This window comes from Protomyctophum parallelum (assembly GCF_964188405.1).
Source record: "Protomyctophum parallelum genome assembly, chromosome: 6".
NCBI lineage: Eukaryota > Metazoa > Chordata > Actinopteri > Myctophiformes > Myctophidae > Protomyctophum > Protomyctophum parallelum.
In genome coordinates this window covers 24,967,053-24,983,479 of record NC_139701.1, presented here as the reverse complement: position 1 = coordinate 24,983,479, position 16,427 = coordinate 24,967,053, and the positions used below count along the sequence as shown (strand labels likewise).

The 16,427-nt window shown below is 42.2% G+C and overlaps 1 protein-coding gene across 1 annotated transcript in view; it reads right to left on the bottom strand.

Annotated features, from left to right (window-relative positions):
* cc2d2a (coiled-coil and C2 domain containing 2A) overlaps positions 1-16,427 on the bottom strand; it is a 32,681-nt gene that overhangs the window by 9,078 nt on the left and 7,176 nt on the right. The window contains exons 12-27 of the mRNA XM_083767105.1: positions 16,199-16,330; positions 13,989-14,192; positions 12,456-12,562; positions 11,127-11,267; positions 9,422-9,578; positions 8,879-9,144; positions 8,526-8,703; positions 7,462-7,615; positions 5,965-6,112; positions 5,393-5,531; positions 4,635-4,838; positions 2,884-2,976; positions 2,693-2,784; positions 1,007-1,174; positions 797-899; positions 323-432 (exon numbers count right to left, since the gene is read on the bottom strand). Of these exons, the coding sequence (XP_083623231.1) occupies positions 323-432; positions 797-899; positions 1,007-1,174; positions 2,693-2,784; positions 2,884-2,976; positions 4,635-4,838; positions 5,393-5,531; positions 5,965-6,112; positions 7,462-7,615; positions 8,526-8,703; positions 8,879-9,144; positions 9,422-9,578; positions 11,127-11,267; positions 12,456-12,562; positions 13,989-14,192; positions 16,199-16,330 (2,396 nt within the window). The remainder of the gene's footprint in view (positions 1-322; positions 433-796; positions 900-1,006; positions 1,175-2,692; positions 2,785-2,883; positions 2,977-4,634; positions 4,839-5,392; positions 5,532-5,964; positions 6,113-7,461; positions 7,616-8,525; positions 8,704-8,878; positions 9,145-9,421; positions 9,579-11,126; positions 11,268-12,455; positions 12,563-13,988; positions 14,193-16,198; positions 16,331-16,427) is intronic.

The window sequence follows — 16,427 nt, the reverse complement described above, 5'->3', positions numbered from 1 at the left end:
ATTTTTACATTTACATTCATTCACAAATTAAGTGGTGCTTAAAGCTGATTTGATATTGGCTTTGCTTTGCCTTCATATATTGACCTAACATAAACGGCAAAACCGATCTCATATAAATTCAAATCTGATTAATATTTAACTAGAAGAATTCCCAGGTTTTTTCAGACACAAATTAAACAGAGCCGAATTCAAGTTGGGGTTTAAAAATGTGTGAATCACAACTTCTGCCAAGTCATACACTGCTTTCCACTGGTACTATCCTCTAGTTATATCTAATGTAATTCACGTAAATATAATTACAGATAGTCACACAGTTGTTAACCTAAAAGGAAGTTCCAGCTCCTCATTCCAGCAGGGGTTTGGTCCATCTGCAGTTGTGGTTTGAAGAACCGTTCGCTGGAAGGTGACCTCCACAAACGGTCTCACTTGTACCTAAGATACCAACACGACGATTACAATGCAAGCCTTAACCAGAGCAACAACTTACAATAAGCAAGGCAATCACTTACATAAAATGCAGAGAGACAGAGTAGTGCATCCGTCTAAACAATAATATGCTATCAAAATTAAATTGGGATGAGTCTGCATTTCTAAATGCAATGATGAATTTGTTCCCGGTGGCTCAGTGCTTTGTACTCTGTAGTGAAGAGAACACCAGGCTCCAGCCAGAAGAGAAATCATATTTATATTATTATTATATTTATAGAGAACACCAGGCTCACCAGCCAGAAGATAAATCATATTTTCAGTCAGGGTCTATCTGCAGCTAGCTGTCTGCTCCTTGTGTACACAGTACCTGATCCAGGAGCCAATCACAGCCTGCCATAACACTCTGGGAAGGCTGGCCCGCCTCAAACGACTCGCTGAAAGTTCGAGCTGATTTTGATGACAGTGGTTTGCTGTAATACAAAAATTAAATCTGGATTAAAATCCCATTTGTAGATCACCCAAAGAGCTTCCTTCCGAGATAAACGGAAGGGACAGGGATGTCATAGGGGTGTCATACCTGGCATACGGCCTACGGACAGGGATGTCATAGGCCCTGATGATGTTAAGCAGGAGTTTGATGTCTCCGTCAGACAGATTCTGAGCAGTCACTTTCTTCCTCTCTTTCCTCTGAGGTTTCAGTGGTCGCTTGGGTTCGGCCAGCTTGAAGAGGCTCAGTCCCAGAATCCTGACCATCACAGACAGAGAGATTCGGTTTTCAGCGAACCCCCACAAAACTTTATAGTGTCTCTCAGGAAATATGATGCGTTTTCAACAAAAGATAATAGATCATTCTCTACTTTACTACATGTTAACAAGGATTAGTTTGATCATTTTGATAATTTCTCAGTGGAATTCAAACAGGACTGGGGTTATTTATGACCTAATTTCTCAGCATCACTGCCATAAACATCTAGTGTTGTTAGTAGGAATAAACACAGAAGTGGACTAAGACAGGGGAGGAGCCAAACAGACTTCCTGTTTCTACACAAAGGGAGGTGGTGCCCCCAGAGGCAAAAACTAACTCTTTTTCAAATGGGTTCCCAGCTTGATTATTACAGTAGCAGTCTAGAATACTACACCATGACAAAGGACTAATGCTACAGTTTGTGGGGTGTGTGGGCACTAAAAGTGGGAACTAAAAGGGTACACATTCAGGGAAAATACAAATAAATTCTATGAACATACCCATGATGTTTACCACTGATAAGACAAGTGGAAATGGAACATAAGAGATGATGTAATAAAAATTCAAAGATCATGAAATGACAAAGAAAATGAAGTCACATTCTAGAATGACTATGAATGATCACATTCATAATCCACACAGTACATCCATTCATACAGTACGATTATGACATCAATACAAATGTAATGAAGGCTGAAAAACAAACATATTTCATATATAATATTCAAATGTTGGCATCCACATGTTGTGAAAGTAGATTTAAAAAAATGGCAGCTGTAAAAACAATCCAAAGCCAGGAGAATGCAATGTTTACTACATCATCAAATAGCTTAGAGCGAGACAGGAGTCAAAATATTCATCATCAATCATCCTGTGATCTACACAGCCTGCCTGTCGTCATGACAGCTTTATGTAGCATTTCTCAGATCAAGAGAACCCAGCATGACTCAACCAAACTATTTGTTTGTGAACTGGAGTAGAAAGTGAAGATAAAACATTGGCAGCATCCTATAAATTGCTGATTAATAGTTCCCGACACGTATTCTTGGACCGCTCAAACAATGACTTACAAGGGAAACACTCACGCTGTTCATGTACCTTTCAAGACATATTTATCTTACAATCTGTATATTTACAGAGAAAGTTTCCCATCCTGCCTATTGCTTGCCTATTCTCTGTGTTCTTACAATATCCATGATGCATGCTCAAAGTAGTGGGCCTGGCACGCCCGTGTGGTTTATGGCTGCTATTATTATCAACCCCGATTCATTTCCTGAAGTGAAGAATGTTATGTTTCAAGGACAATTTCATGACTGAAAACCAGAAATGATGGTATTCCTGTTTGAATAAATGTGTACACTAGCCCCGGTCCCCGGTGATGTTACGGTGAACTTATCAGCATGACTTTGGTGGCATTTCAGAGGCGGACAGAGGCCTGTTCAATGTCATGGCTGTGAATAGGTTAGAGTTAGACAAATCTAAATCTAAGCCATAGAATGTAATGTTTACAATGTTTACCCAATATTTGGAACCTCCTCTTCTACGATCAGGTCAGAAAGGATGAAGTGATGCTTGGCCACAAGGAATCTGTTGAGGACCGCTTCTCTGATCTAACAACAACAACAACAACAGATACAGGGTTAAAGGTGGTCAGTGATAGTAGTGATCAAGACACTTGATCAATGGCGGTGAATGACCAATCTGCTCACCTTCTGAAGGTACCTGGCCACTAAGGCTCTGTGTGAGTCCAGGTGATCTTTGGTGTTGATTATTTCTCCGTCCTTCAGTCTCTTCTCATATTCCTGAAATTAGTTTTAGACAAAAAACATATACAATAGGGAGACATTTTGGCCGATATCGATATCCGATATAATTAATTGCTGTTATGGCCGATATTACCGATGTCAAATCTCATTCTGTATTGAAATATTATAATATTTTGTCCATTCTGAAAAATACACGTAACAGGGTATCTGCACTGCAGGCTTAGGCAAGTCAGATTTAACTTAAATACCTTTATATTTTATAGTGTGAGCTTGTAGATCTGTTCAAGCTGTTACTTTGGGCTAATCGGACCGATTAATTGATCTAAAAACAACTAGAATCGGCCGATATGTGTTTGCCGATTAATCTCCCATCACTACTATACAATAATAGCTTGATACACAGGACACTAATGCATCCCATACTCTCCTAAAACGTTCTTTATGGCCAAAGGTGCTGAATGCAGGTTAAACACTGGGTAGATTTCAAGGTTCAGACTCGTAATACATTTTCATCTATAATCATCATAATATGATATCAATGGCCGTCACTAATGCTCATAATAAGATTTCCATACATACCATGATCCTCACTAGTGGACTATGGACAGTTCAGAAATCTGTCTACCAATTACACTATCGATGGGGATTCCACCTACAGCCTTTCTAAGTATTTGTTGTTGCATTTATATTTTTATTACTTGTGAAGTGAGGGGCGCGCTTATCATCATACGCCACATTCCGTGCTCAGCCAATCAAATCATCACAAATCTCTTTCCGGCCAATCACTTTTGGCATCTTCACTTTTCTGCCCTCACTTTTATCCTCAATATGTACTTTGCTCAGCCACTCAAATCATCGCTATGGGGTGATCAGCCAATCATCAGCCAGTGTTTGTGTTCACACAAACCCTCAAAGCTGGACATAGGAGGGGCTGGCACCCCTCAAAGATTTAAACAAGTTTGAAATGACCAAACCTGCCTACAGATGATGTCAGCTTCTGAACTGTCTACAGCTCTCCTCTGAGACACAAAGTGAATACCGGTAGTCATAAATCTTATAATGAGTATTACTAAGGACCAATTAGATGAAGATGTTTACAATGGGTGAAGTGGTCCTTTAAGATCTTCAAAATGTTTTAAAAATAGTGCAAATAGCTGATTTACAAGCTCACAACATGTCACAATAATAAGTGGGCAAACCCCCATTCCTATTAATGGCCCAGCAGATGTCACTATTTCACCTTCTGCAGTGCTGGCTGCAATACAAAATACTCTCAATAGAATTGAACAAGCTTTTGGCTGGACTTTACACTTGATTGTATTGCCTTAGTAAACATTTTCATAAACACTTTATGTTTTCATTCGCTAGTTTAAAGTATTTTTTAAATCATCATGATATGCGTTTAGTAAATTATGGTTCCATTTAAAATGAATGATAAATGAGTGAAGACCCGCCCTCCCTGCGGATGCAGCCAATAGCAGTTGTTTCCAGTTTCATTATGGGACTGGAAGTTCAAAGATGGTGGATTTCTGTTTGCCGAATTGGGCTTCAAACCGGTCTGTAGAAACTAATGGGGCTCCCTTTGTCCATTCCTTTTTACGGTCTATGACTGCCTTGCATCATCGCAGTGTGGGAGGTATTAATTTGGCATAATGACTAAAATAAGAAAAGAGTAAGTGCTGAAGTATCCTAACCTGGAACACCTTGTCTGTGACCTCCCTCTCCAGCGCCGGGACGTGCTTGTAGTGGCGGAACTCGGCCACCTCACGGTTCCTCAGGCGGAGCAGACGGAACCTCTTGGATCCCTCCAGCTCTTCATCTGTCACAAAGTTAAACTCCTCCTGCAGCTGCTCCAGACGGAAGTACTCTGGAGCAGTCACCTCCCCGCTACTGGCCACCTGGAGCCAGACACGCACAGATGGAGCATCTTTAGTGTTAAAGGTAGGGTATGTGATATTTTCTGGTTAAAACAATTAGGTTTTTTGCGTGTGTAAAACTCTATACTCTGATAGATGAGAGAGAGAGAGAGAGAGAGAGAGAGAGAGAGAGAGAGACAGAGAGAGACAGAGAGAGGGAGAGATACCGGTAGACAGACACCGGTAGACAGACAGACAGACAGACAGACAGACAGACAGACAGACAGACAGACAGACAGACAGACAGACAGACAAAAAAAGGTGTGTTGACCCATTTATCAGCTTAAATTTTATAATGGTATCTCGACCTGAAAATGTATTTTGTTTGTTTTAAAAAGAGAGGGATACCCCTGTTAGTGAACAAAAACTCTAGTCTAATAGCAATGATTATTTTCTGAATATAGGGATATTTAGATTTTAACAAAAAATACATCGAAACTCTAAAAGTTAATAATGTTAATAAGGTTCCAGAGTTAGAAATGGACAAATGAACAAAGAGGATTTTACAGTGTAGACTAGCTAGTACAGCTACCTACTTTTAGCAGCTGCATAATGGCAGCGTTTTTGGGGTCGTTGGGGTCCAGCCGTGATTCCGTGGCCCACTCTCCGACTTTCTTCATGTCATTGAGTCCAGACACCCCGATAAACGAGACCGTGTCCGGCTGTCTCAATCCACTGGGCAGACAGACAGACACACACACACACACAGAGAGAACGTCATGTACACAGTAAACAACAAGGCTCTCAATGTGTTTTGCTGCACATAATACTACACCTCTGTATAAGTATTGTTATTTCCCTGATTCATGTCTATAACGCAAACGCAGCATTTATGTCGTCTACAAGAAGTGAGGGTTGCCTCCAAGCATATTTAGGGAAGACGGCGCCGTACCCAAAGAAAACAGAAGACTTTGAACATGTCATTTGATAATGGTCATTCTGGACTCGACAAAATTATGACAATTATTTCCACATCCTTTTTTTTATTATTATTTTGTTTATGTAAAAATGTTATCAATGTGATCTTTGCACTGCAGTAACTCAAAGAGTGAAGTTCCTGTGGAGTGTGGAGGATGTTACAGTGAAGGAACAAATGACATGATGTTACCCATGCATGGCGCCAGGCTGTTGGGACATGGGCGGGGCGAGGGGGACGTCATCCTCTCCAATGCCCCATGAAACACAGCAGGACAGCTTCCCAGAGGTCAACAGGGTCTGCTTGTTGCCGCCGTCCGCCTCAAACGAGAAGGGTACGTCTGACAGGGGTAAAACACAAAGACATTGATGAGTGGAAGGGAACATTACAGTACATTCTGAATACCACACTGCAATCTACGACAGCTTTGATCCATGAAAATCCCATGTGTTGTTGTTGAAGAGAAAAACATGCGACCATCGCAATGCGAAATGACAACAGGCTGTGAGGGCTGCTGTAGTCCAGTCAAAACGACCTTTCACTTGCATTGATTTCTGGTTTCGTCATCATATTACAAATCGTCATCATAACGCGACGGTCTCGTCACCAGATCTGCGACAAAGCCCAGCTTCTTTTTAATTATAAAAAAACGGCGAATTAAACACATAAAACAAATAGCGGGTTTAGCGTATTAGGCAGCATCAAAACATGGATTAAATAGCGTGGAACACGGGTTATGGATGGTGTTAGGGCATTGGTGGCAGAGTAGTAAGTAGAATTAGAACTTTCCCATGTTTGTTCTAAATTTAGGTGGTTGCTGATTACACACACCCCTGCTAGGTGACCGCGTAAGGTTTTTGCAATGTTTCATTGAGTTCTTCTGACTTTCATTAGAGTAAACTTGATTTTCCCTTAAATAGACAGCAAGAAAATTACATTTACAATCTAGGTATTCTTGGTCTTCTTCAGAGCAACTTATAATTGCTAACTAAGGTCACATTCACACCAGAGAGCTTTGCTGCGACTAAAACTAATCCTGCTGCGCATTTTCAGAAAGTGCAATTCGTTTGGCAGGTGTGAAGGCTCATTCGAATCCTAATGCGTATCAAAGAACCGCATTTTACTCTGAGCAAAAATGGGGGTTTCGCTTCGCTTCCAATCGCACGATTCGGTGCAGGTGTGAATGCAATCCGCAGTAAATAAAGGAAATTAAGCAAACAATTCCAGTCCCAGACGGCACGACACATGCACGTTATGAGTGTATAATTGTATCAACATAGATTTCACTGTGTTGTAGGCTGTGTTGTAGGCTAGGTTTATGAATGGAACACATTGATAAAGGTCCCCCCTGCTGCGTTTACAATTGCTACGGATGACAGTGTGAAGGCAAACCGCAGCAAATTAAATATGCAAGAATCCCAAAATCTCCGCCCATACGCATGAGTCTTATTAGGTGATAGGTATTAAGTATTAGGTGAGAATGTGACCTAACAACACAAAGTGTGTGAAACTGACAAATGTAACCAAACACCCTTTTTAATGAACTATTTTTATACTTATACAGACATTTAAAAATCTTCAAAACATTTGAATACATTATCTTTTACGTGGGTCCCTGGCACAACAACCCTTAATGGGCTATTAAATGATGATGATGATGGTGTGTGTGTGTGTGTGTGTTCCATTCACCGCTTCCGACAGCTTCGTGGTCAAACATGACCCGCTGGTTGCTGCTGAACTCCTGCTCCTCGGAGGAAGCGCTGCCTGTCAGCACAGACGACTCTGGAACTGGAACAAACACCTCCGCCAGGAGGCTGTGAGACCCACCCACCTCCTCAAACACCTACACGTATGCACGAATGCACGCACGCATGCACGCACGCAGACACAAACACAAACACAAACACACAAATCATATATTAGCAAAGTCACCCAGTGACATGTGGGGATTAGTCCAAATGGCAGTGTTCAAGACATTATTTTTCCTATTATTAAATGTTAATTGATATTTAGTCCAACAGCTAAACAAGCACAGAAAGGGAGGAATGAACAAGGAACACAGGTCTCCACTATCCGGTCAGTTACTGGCAGGGCTGTAACTATCAATTACTTTACATTTTCCATTAATTGAATAATGGTGAAGCTTTTTTCTGTTCTATTTTTCTTTTTGGTTTGTTATTTGAATAAAATAAAAAAAATTGGACATAGAGGGTATGCCGCTATGCACATGCATAAAGTAAGTGGCAAATTGAGTGGCAAAGTGAATTTAACGTTGTTTAATGCAATCAGACTTTTCTGTTTGGATGTGTGGGCTCAGGCTGTCAAGTGTTTTTTGCCATTCAGTAGGCGTTCCCACTAAGGCTGTCCCCGAACATTCGGGGTTCAAACCTTCGCTTGTTAGGGTTGGCACTCGAATCTTAATTAATGGGCTTGAACCATTCGTTTTGTAATTTATGGAATTTCTTAGATTTTTCTTTTATTTCTTCATGAAATTACTGAAAAAAAATCATTTAATTTGTTTTTAATTCATGAAAAATCTTGCTTTTTCTAAAAAAAAATCTCAAGTTTCCAAAAAATTGAAATAATAGAAAACAAAAAATAAAGTGACCCATAAAAATGTTTCTGTGACCCACAGATGGGTCCCGACCCAGTGTTTGGGAACCAGTGCTCTATAGGCATATTCTTTTTAATAATAAATTAAATCGATCAGTTTGATTATCTGTCGCTCCATCTCTCGCTCCATGTCTTTGTACCTGCAGTTTGATGCTTTCAGGGCAGTTGACGATCTTCAGGTTGAAGATCTGACCAAAGTGGACCCTGAAGTCAGAGTTGAGGGAGCGGCTGTCCGTCCTGGAAACCTCCTTGTCGTTGTACATGACCTTGACGAACAGGGAACGCTTGGCCACGTCCTCCCGTCGAGCAACCTCCGCCCTGCAGAGAGGAACACGAACACATGCCATGTGGGTTGTGAAAATCCCCTCTCGTGTCTTCTCGTGACCCTGAAAATGGATCCCAACCCATTACATCGATGTACAGTACATACCTGGGGCACTGGTCACTGGCGGTGATGTTTCTAGAGCTCTATAGAATGATGTACAGTACATACCTGGGGCACTGGTCACTGGCGGTGATGTTTCCGGAGGCGGTCAGCTCAGGGACCAGGATGGGTTCTCCTGGTTTCCTGCGGATTCTGGAGGCTTTGTCTCGGACCCGCTCCTCCTCAGCCCCGAGGTCTGGCTTCTCCGGAAGCTCGGGCTTGGGAGGCCCTTCCTCGACATCCGCCTCGCTCTCCTCCTGGTCCTCATCATCTTCCTCAGTCTCATCCTGCGGCTGATCTCGCCTCTTCTTTTTCTTCCTCTTCTTTTTGGCTTTCTGTAAGTTAACGTAAGAATGTGTATGTGTTGGTTAAGTTCACCTTCACCTTCACCTATCCCGTAACCCCGGAGGGTCGTTTGGGCACCACAGACCGTCAACAGATCGTCTGTGGTGCCCCAACGACCCTTGGTTAAGTTAAACAACATTAAAAAAAAAAGTGACAGCACAATTATAGATCTTCTGAAGCCAACCATAAACCATAAATCTAAAGGCCTGCCCGAAAGTTTCAACTTTCAGATTTGTCCCTAATGTGAAATATTCCCCGGTAGTCTACCTGCTTCCTTCTCCAGGCCTTCCATTCCTCCAGCTGTCTCCTGTACTCTGTGAGTCTCCTCTGATAGTCCTCTTCTTGCTCCGTCTCCATCTCTACCACCTCTGCCAAGATCTCTGCTTCATACTGCTGTTCATCTGACGACCGCTCCACCTCCTCTCTGGAGCACCGGAAAAACACAATCCATCAATCAATATGAGGGTACATAGAGCACCAGAGAGGCCGCTATCCCCCTGGGTTTACAGTTATTTTTTGAGGGGCGCTAGCCCCCCCTATATTCAGCTATTAGTGTATATTTTCGTCTTACACAAACATTAAATTCCCATTGACAATGAATGGAGAATTTACGTTATATGTAGACAAGCAAATCGGTATTTTTGTCGTACACAAACATTACATTCCCATTGAAAATTAATGGAGAATTTACGTCATATGTGGACAAGCAAATCAGTATTTTTGTCGTACACAAACATTAAATTCCCATTGACAATGATATTTGCCTCAAATATGACGTGAATTTTGTCCCCACAATGTCTCAATATTTGCCATTGACGATGAAAGAAGAAATTAGGTCAAACTGTCGCCAAATATGACGAAAATTTGTGGCAACACAAACATTAAATGCCATTGACAATTAATGGAAAATGTACGTCATATGTAGACGAGCAAATCGGCCAACCAATCACATAAATTCAGTTGTTCATGAGATGATGTATGATCACGGGTGTGATTTTTTTATGTCGTCATATAAAAACTGTGTTCCAAAAATAAACAAATCACCCTTACTCATAATGGATATGACAGTGATAGACAGTGGAGAAAAAAGAGTACGATTTATAAAATCATAGACATTGGTTTATATCGGTTATCGGTCATAACAGCAATTAATACGTATAATATACGTCCAGAAATGTCATATCGCCCATATTTCAATGCAAAAAATAACTGTGACCCAGGAGTAGTGAGAGTGATGTCAGGACTTCTGTACTCTATTTGTTAGGACCAGACAGCACCGATAGATTACCACGATAAAGACTTTTGTTATTAACGGATCATAAATCTACTGCAAAAAGAGATCAGTGTGGTTTTCTTGGACAAATCAATATTTATTAACAAGGACAGCTTTAATTCAAAGTTAGAACCCAGTAAATATGTAAGCCAGACAGAACAATAGAAGTGTGTAAAAGTCTATTGGCTTGTCAAAAAGAGTCTTACAGACTGTATTGTGTGAGCTTATCAGGAGACACATGCTAATGTTGATGCATCACTTAATCCTGACAAACAATGTTTTCATTGATAGCAAATCTCTTGTTGCAAAACTAAAATTGGCAGAAAAGCACCTCATGTGCTGTCCAAGTGTCCAAATTACTCAAATAGTTTGAGGATAGACTTATTCAGCCACACACATTTAGACTAAGGGAGTTCACTGGCTGAAAAAGCAGATCACACGACATGCATTTCATTTCACCCAAGTTGAACTTTTCTCAACTTTTGGAAGTGCTCCATCCCGTTGAAAAAGCAGCTCTCTCTGTGTGCCTGGGCTTAGAAGACACCATGTGCAGTTTAACCCTAAAGCACTGTTTTCCAAACAGTGGGTCAGACTCTGGGACACTTTTTTTCCCCCCATTTACAAAAAGATAATACTATTATTATTATTATTATTATTATTATTATTATTAAGTATGAAGTCTGTATTATTTTCCCTTACCTCCTGACGTAGAGTTTGTAGGGGGTGTTGGTGAACCTCTGGAAGTCCCTCAGAACTTTGAGCTCCTTCCAAAGCTTCACTATGTTCTTCAGCAGTGCCCTGTCCTTCTCCTGCTCCCTGTCTCGCAGTTGACGTGTGTTCCTGTGAGACAGAGCCACAATGTCACCTGGCCTAGAGAGTAGAGACCTAGACATGCGATAGAGCTACCTACAATGTCACCCAGACCTAGAGACCGAGACATGAGATAGAGCTACTTACAATGTCACCCAGACCTAGAGACCGAGACATGAGATAGAGCTACTTAAGGCTCATACATAGTCTGGATTTTCGGTGGTTAGGTGACCACCGAACTACAACATGACTTCACGAGCCGCGGTGAAGAGCAAACCACCGCCACCGCTCCAGCCCTTCTCTCTGTTTTTACTCACCACCGTTCAACATTATTTCAGCTCCGGTGGTCACCTCACCACCGAAAATCCAGACTATGAATAGGCCTTTACAATGTCACCCAGACCTAGAGACCGAGACATGATATAGAGTTACTTACAATGTCACCCATTGATTGATTGATTGAAATATTTATTAACAGTTTGTAGAATTTACAGTACATTTTAAGCACAAACTCAATACAAAGACTGTCAACTGTGAGTGGACGACCCAATTAAGCATTACACTTGTTTACAACAGGGTCCACATTGTTCAATTCATCAAAACATTTAAAGACATACAAACATTTAGAGACATACAAATAGACATTTCTATGTAGCTAAAGAACAGAACAGGAATTCATCCTATGGGAAGCAAAAAAAGGGAAAAGATACAATATACAGTGAGGGAAAAACCCAGACCTAGAGACAGAGACATGCGATAGAGCTACTTACAATGTCACCCAGACCTAGAGACCGAGACATGAGATAGAGCTACTTACAATGTCACCCAGAGACAGAGCTACAATGTCACCCGTCCTACAGACCTAGACAAAGGGCCTCCTAGACCACTGGTTTTCCAGCTGGGGTCTGGGGACGCCCAGGGTTCCTTGAGGGGGTTCCCAGGAGTCTACAGCTATATGATTGATACTGTAATTAGGAACCAAGATCCTGTAACTCTCGGGAGTTAAATGAGGATTTTGCAGTGTTAGATTGGGGTTCCAGGGCCAGAGATACTGGTAACAAATGAGGTGTCCGAGACCAAATGCATATCACTGGCCTAACCTTTATTTGACCAGTCGAAAACTCCAAGGAAAAGAGATGTGTGACAATATGTCCACCATAAGCCAGCATGGCGATGACCCCTAATACACATCCTTTGATGCATGGTGTTTTTCCTCACCTGACTTCCAGCGTGTACTCATGTATCCTCGTCTCCATGGCCTCGCTGAGGGCCTGGCCACTGTGGCTCTCAAGCATGTTCCGCAGGGCGTTCCTCAGCCCGTTTAGCTACAGCACACACACACACACACACACACACACACACACACACACACACACACACACACACATAAGCTGCATGGGACAATATTTCAGTGAACACGTACAGTAATAATGTGAGAAACCGGAAACCACAGATCAGGTCACAGAGGAATCGTTAAAGAGGGAATCCTGTGAGTCACGCTGTGCGGCCTGAAGCAGTGGTTCTCAACGTCGGGTTCAGGGACCATATAGGTAAGACTTTCAGACCTTTTAGGCCTGAAAGTCTGGTTCATTTTGTACACAGTAAAATTAACACTGAAGATTTTACAGTGTATATAGGAGTTCCAGTATTCAGTTCAGTTCAATGATTCAGAATTTCTCTTGCCACCCCCCCAATCCCCCGCCCCCCACCGTGCTAGGCATCAGGGACATTTAGATAAAACTGTAGCAGCTGGAACTGTTACCATAACGACCAAAAATAATACAATAACCTGTCCAGACCAATCTTGCTTCATCCTCATGTCGTCTTTGTCGGGTGGAAACCTCATATGTTACTTTTCAGGATTCAAAAGAAAAAGCATCAAAAGTAGCAGATCTACAAGCTTGTGGATCTGCTACTTTTGCTATGTTAGAAACTTAGAATATGGAGATAAGAGGTCAACAATATTACTGTATATTGCCACTGTCAGGCAGAAACCTTGTATGTCCAAATTTCATTTGCATGTGTTTTTTCCCTTCCCATAAATGAATAGCCTATTTTATACGTAACAGCCAAGCTCATACTTACTAGCCAAGCACGTAAAGTGTTACGATGCAATGCATTATGAGCTTGATGTGCTATTTTGTCCATTTCTGAACATTGTGTCTGTGGGGGTTCTAAATATTTAACCAATGAAAAGTATTAACAAGGCATGTAGTGTGCTACATTCGTGCACACTGTTTACCTGTCGCCAGAAACGTTTAGATGTCGGGAGCGATGCGGTACAAAGTCACAAATGACATCCGAACTTTGGATGGCTGAAGATTCCGACTTATGGAGGTTTGAAAATCCTGCTTTGAACTGAGGTAAACGGAGACCAGTTGTAAGGTCCCATAGCTGGTAGTGAGGCGTTGCATGGCAACCGGATCAACGTTAAAAGCTGCTGTGGGGCCCAACCATTATATAGAGTATATGACGGGGTACGAACATGTTCGTACATGGCTGATAACGTCCCATAGCTGGGGGGTACAAATATGTTCGTACTTCGCAGAGAAAGAATTAAAACATTTGCACACGTTTTCACAATATTTCTAAAATAGCAGATCTACAAGCTCGTAGCACAGCACTCAGTGCCAACTTGTAGATCTCCTATTTTTCAACAGTTCAAGTTTTAAATAACGGCTAAAAGTGGTTAAAAGCTAAGGTGACACAGATGCGTTCCAGGTTTTCATGGGTTAATCCATGTGGTCCCACCTTGTCAGTGAGGTGTGCAGTGAGGTTGCTGTGCAGTCTGTCTAGCTGCTGGTCGTACATCTGTGCCAGGCGGGCAGCCAGGACGTGCTCCCTGCTGAACAGCGGGTGGTGGGAGAAGATGAGACCCGACACGTCCACATCCAGCTGGTAGTCCCCCTCTGGGTCCCCCGCTCTGGCTATGCACAGGTTGGCCCGCTTCAGTGCCTGGAGGGCGGAGGAGGGCACCATTCATCATAACATGCAGTTGCAGTGTTCTGCCGAGAACATTCATTCAGACATACTGTACACATTCAGACATAGACTGTACACCAGGAGCATGGATTTGGTGTCTAAATCAATGATTCTCAAACTTTTTCATGTGGAAGGACCCTCAAATAAATAGGCACCTGGCCGCGGAACCCCATCTGAAAATATTTTGTGCCATGCACCGCCACACAAGATTTGCGCTGTTAAGATGTTTCAAAAATATAAAACATTCATCACATCTTTTGAAGATGTTCTGAAAAAAGCAAATCTACAAGCTTACAACGTGTCACATTGTGAGCTTGTATACCTTCTATTTTCAAAAAGCCAATGTATATAGGGTTAAACTGAATTTGACTTAATTTAGCTGGGGATCCCCTGGAATCCCCTCAGGGACTCCCGGGGGGTCCCTGTAACGAATGAACCAACTGTAATGAATGTCACGTGTTGACAACATGGCACCCATGGCGGTCATCTGAGGCTATCGTTTGCTCCATGACTTCATCTGACCATGACAGCTGCAGCAACTTTTCACAGGTTTACAGTCAAGGATGATTCTCTCTTGGTATTACAGATCACACACTGCCAAGTAGCACTGCATGGGTCCCGGGGCCGGCTCCTAGTCCTGCACTTCTCACCCAGAACCTGTTTTTAGACCTAGACAATTGAGTTTTATTTTGGTTACGCTACTTAAATCCATAAGTAGCGTGGTAACCAAAAGAAAACTAAATTGGGCGGAAAATCCAGACATTACAGTCCGGTGACTTCATTTATAACATTGGAGAGGAAGCCGAGCGTGCATTAACACCCCTGGCAGCCTAGATGCCCCTGAGGTTTTAGCTGCAGTTGTGTAATTTTCTGTGTACAGATGAAATAGATTAGCACCCTGTTTACAATAGCAACTACCACCTCGCTCTGGTCTCTGTTTACAAGACTAACTACCACCCTCTGGTCTCTGTTTACAAGACTAACTATACCACCCTCTGGTCTCTGTTTACAAGACTAACTACCACCCTCTGGTCTCTGTTTACAAGACTAACTACCACCCTCTGGTCTCTGTTTACAAGACTAACTACCACCCTCTGGTCTCTGTTTACAAGACTAACTACCACCCTCTGGTCTCTGTTTACAAGACTAACTACCACCCTCTGGTCTCTGTTTACAAGACTAACTACCACCCTCTGGTCTCTGTTTACAAGACTAACTACCACCCTCTGGTCTCTGTTTACAAGACTAACTACCACCCTCTGGTCTCTGTTTACAATATAACTACCACCCTCTGGTCTCTGTTTACCAGAACAGCGCTGCCCCTGTGCCTCTATCAGCTGCTGAGCAGCTGTTAGTAAACTGGTGAAGAGGGCAGAAACTAGTCCAATTTGAGATGGCCATAATACTTTAGAAACATATTGTCGCTGTCAGGCAGATATCTCCACACTTTTCTTTTTATGTTTGTGGCTTTCGCCTTTATTTTATATTTTGTATGGAGGGACAGACAGTAGGCTGACAGGAAATGGGGAGAGAGATGCAGTAAAGGCCGTCGGGATTGGGAGTCAAAACCGCGGCACACTGCCTGGACCATTGAGCCATGGTCTAGGCCCACACTTCATCTTTTTAGGCTTTTTCATAAATGAATGCCCTACTTTAGCTACTTTATACAAATTGAAATAATTATAGATAGGCAATGTTTGTTCTTTTTTGAAACGTTGCCCAACATAGGAACGCCAGGTTGACTTGAAAGTGTTTAAGTTTGTCTGTGGATATTATAATCACTTGACAGTCCCTATTCTGGGGGGCATACTAGCCACAAAAAAAGCCGGCTAGATAGATCGGCTATTTTGGTGTCAACTGAAGAAAAAAAGCGGTCCAAGTTCAGTTGCAAGTTGCAACTGTTGTATATGTCTGACCTTCCTGTATAGTGTGCAGAGGGTTAGGTTATAACATACTAATAATAATAATGTGTGTCTGACCTTCCTGTACACAGCATGCAGAGCAGGGTCCAGGGCCTCCTCCATGTGGAACAGAGGAGGTCTGGTGGAGGACTCCTTGATGGGGTCGGGTAGAGCCATGATCCTGCCATCATCTCCAAACCACTTGTGTCCCTGCACAGCAAAGTGTTCCATCAATACATTGTCTAGAGAGGAGCTACTGCAGTGATCACTACTGCTGCTGGTATTTGGCATTAAAATCCATTAAAAC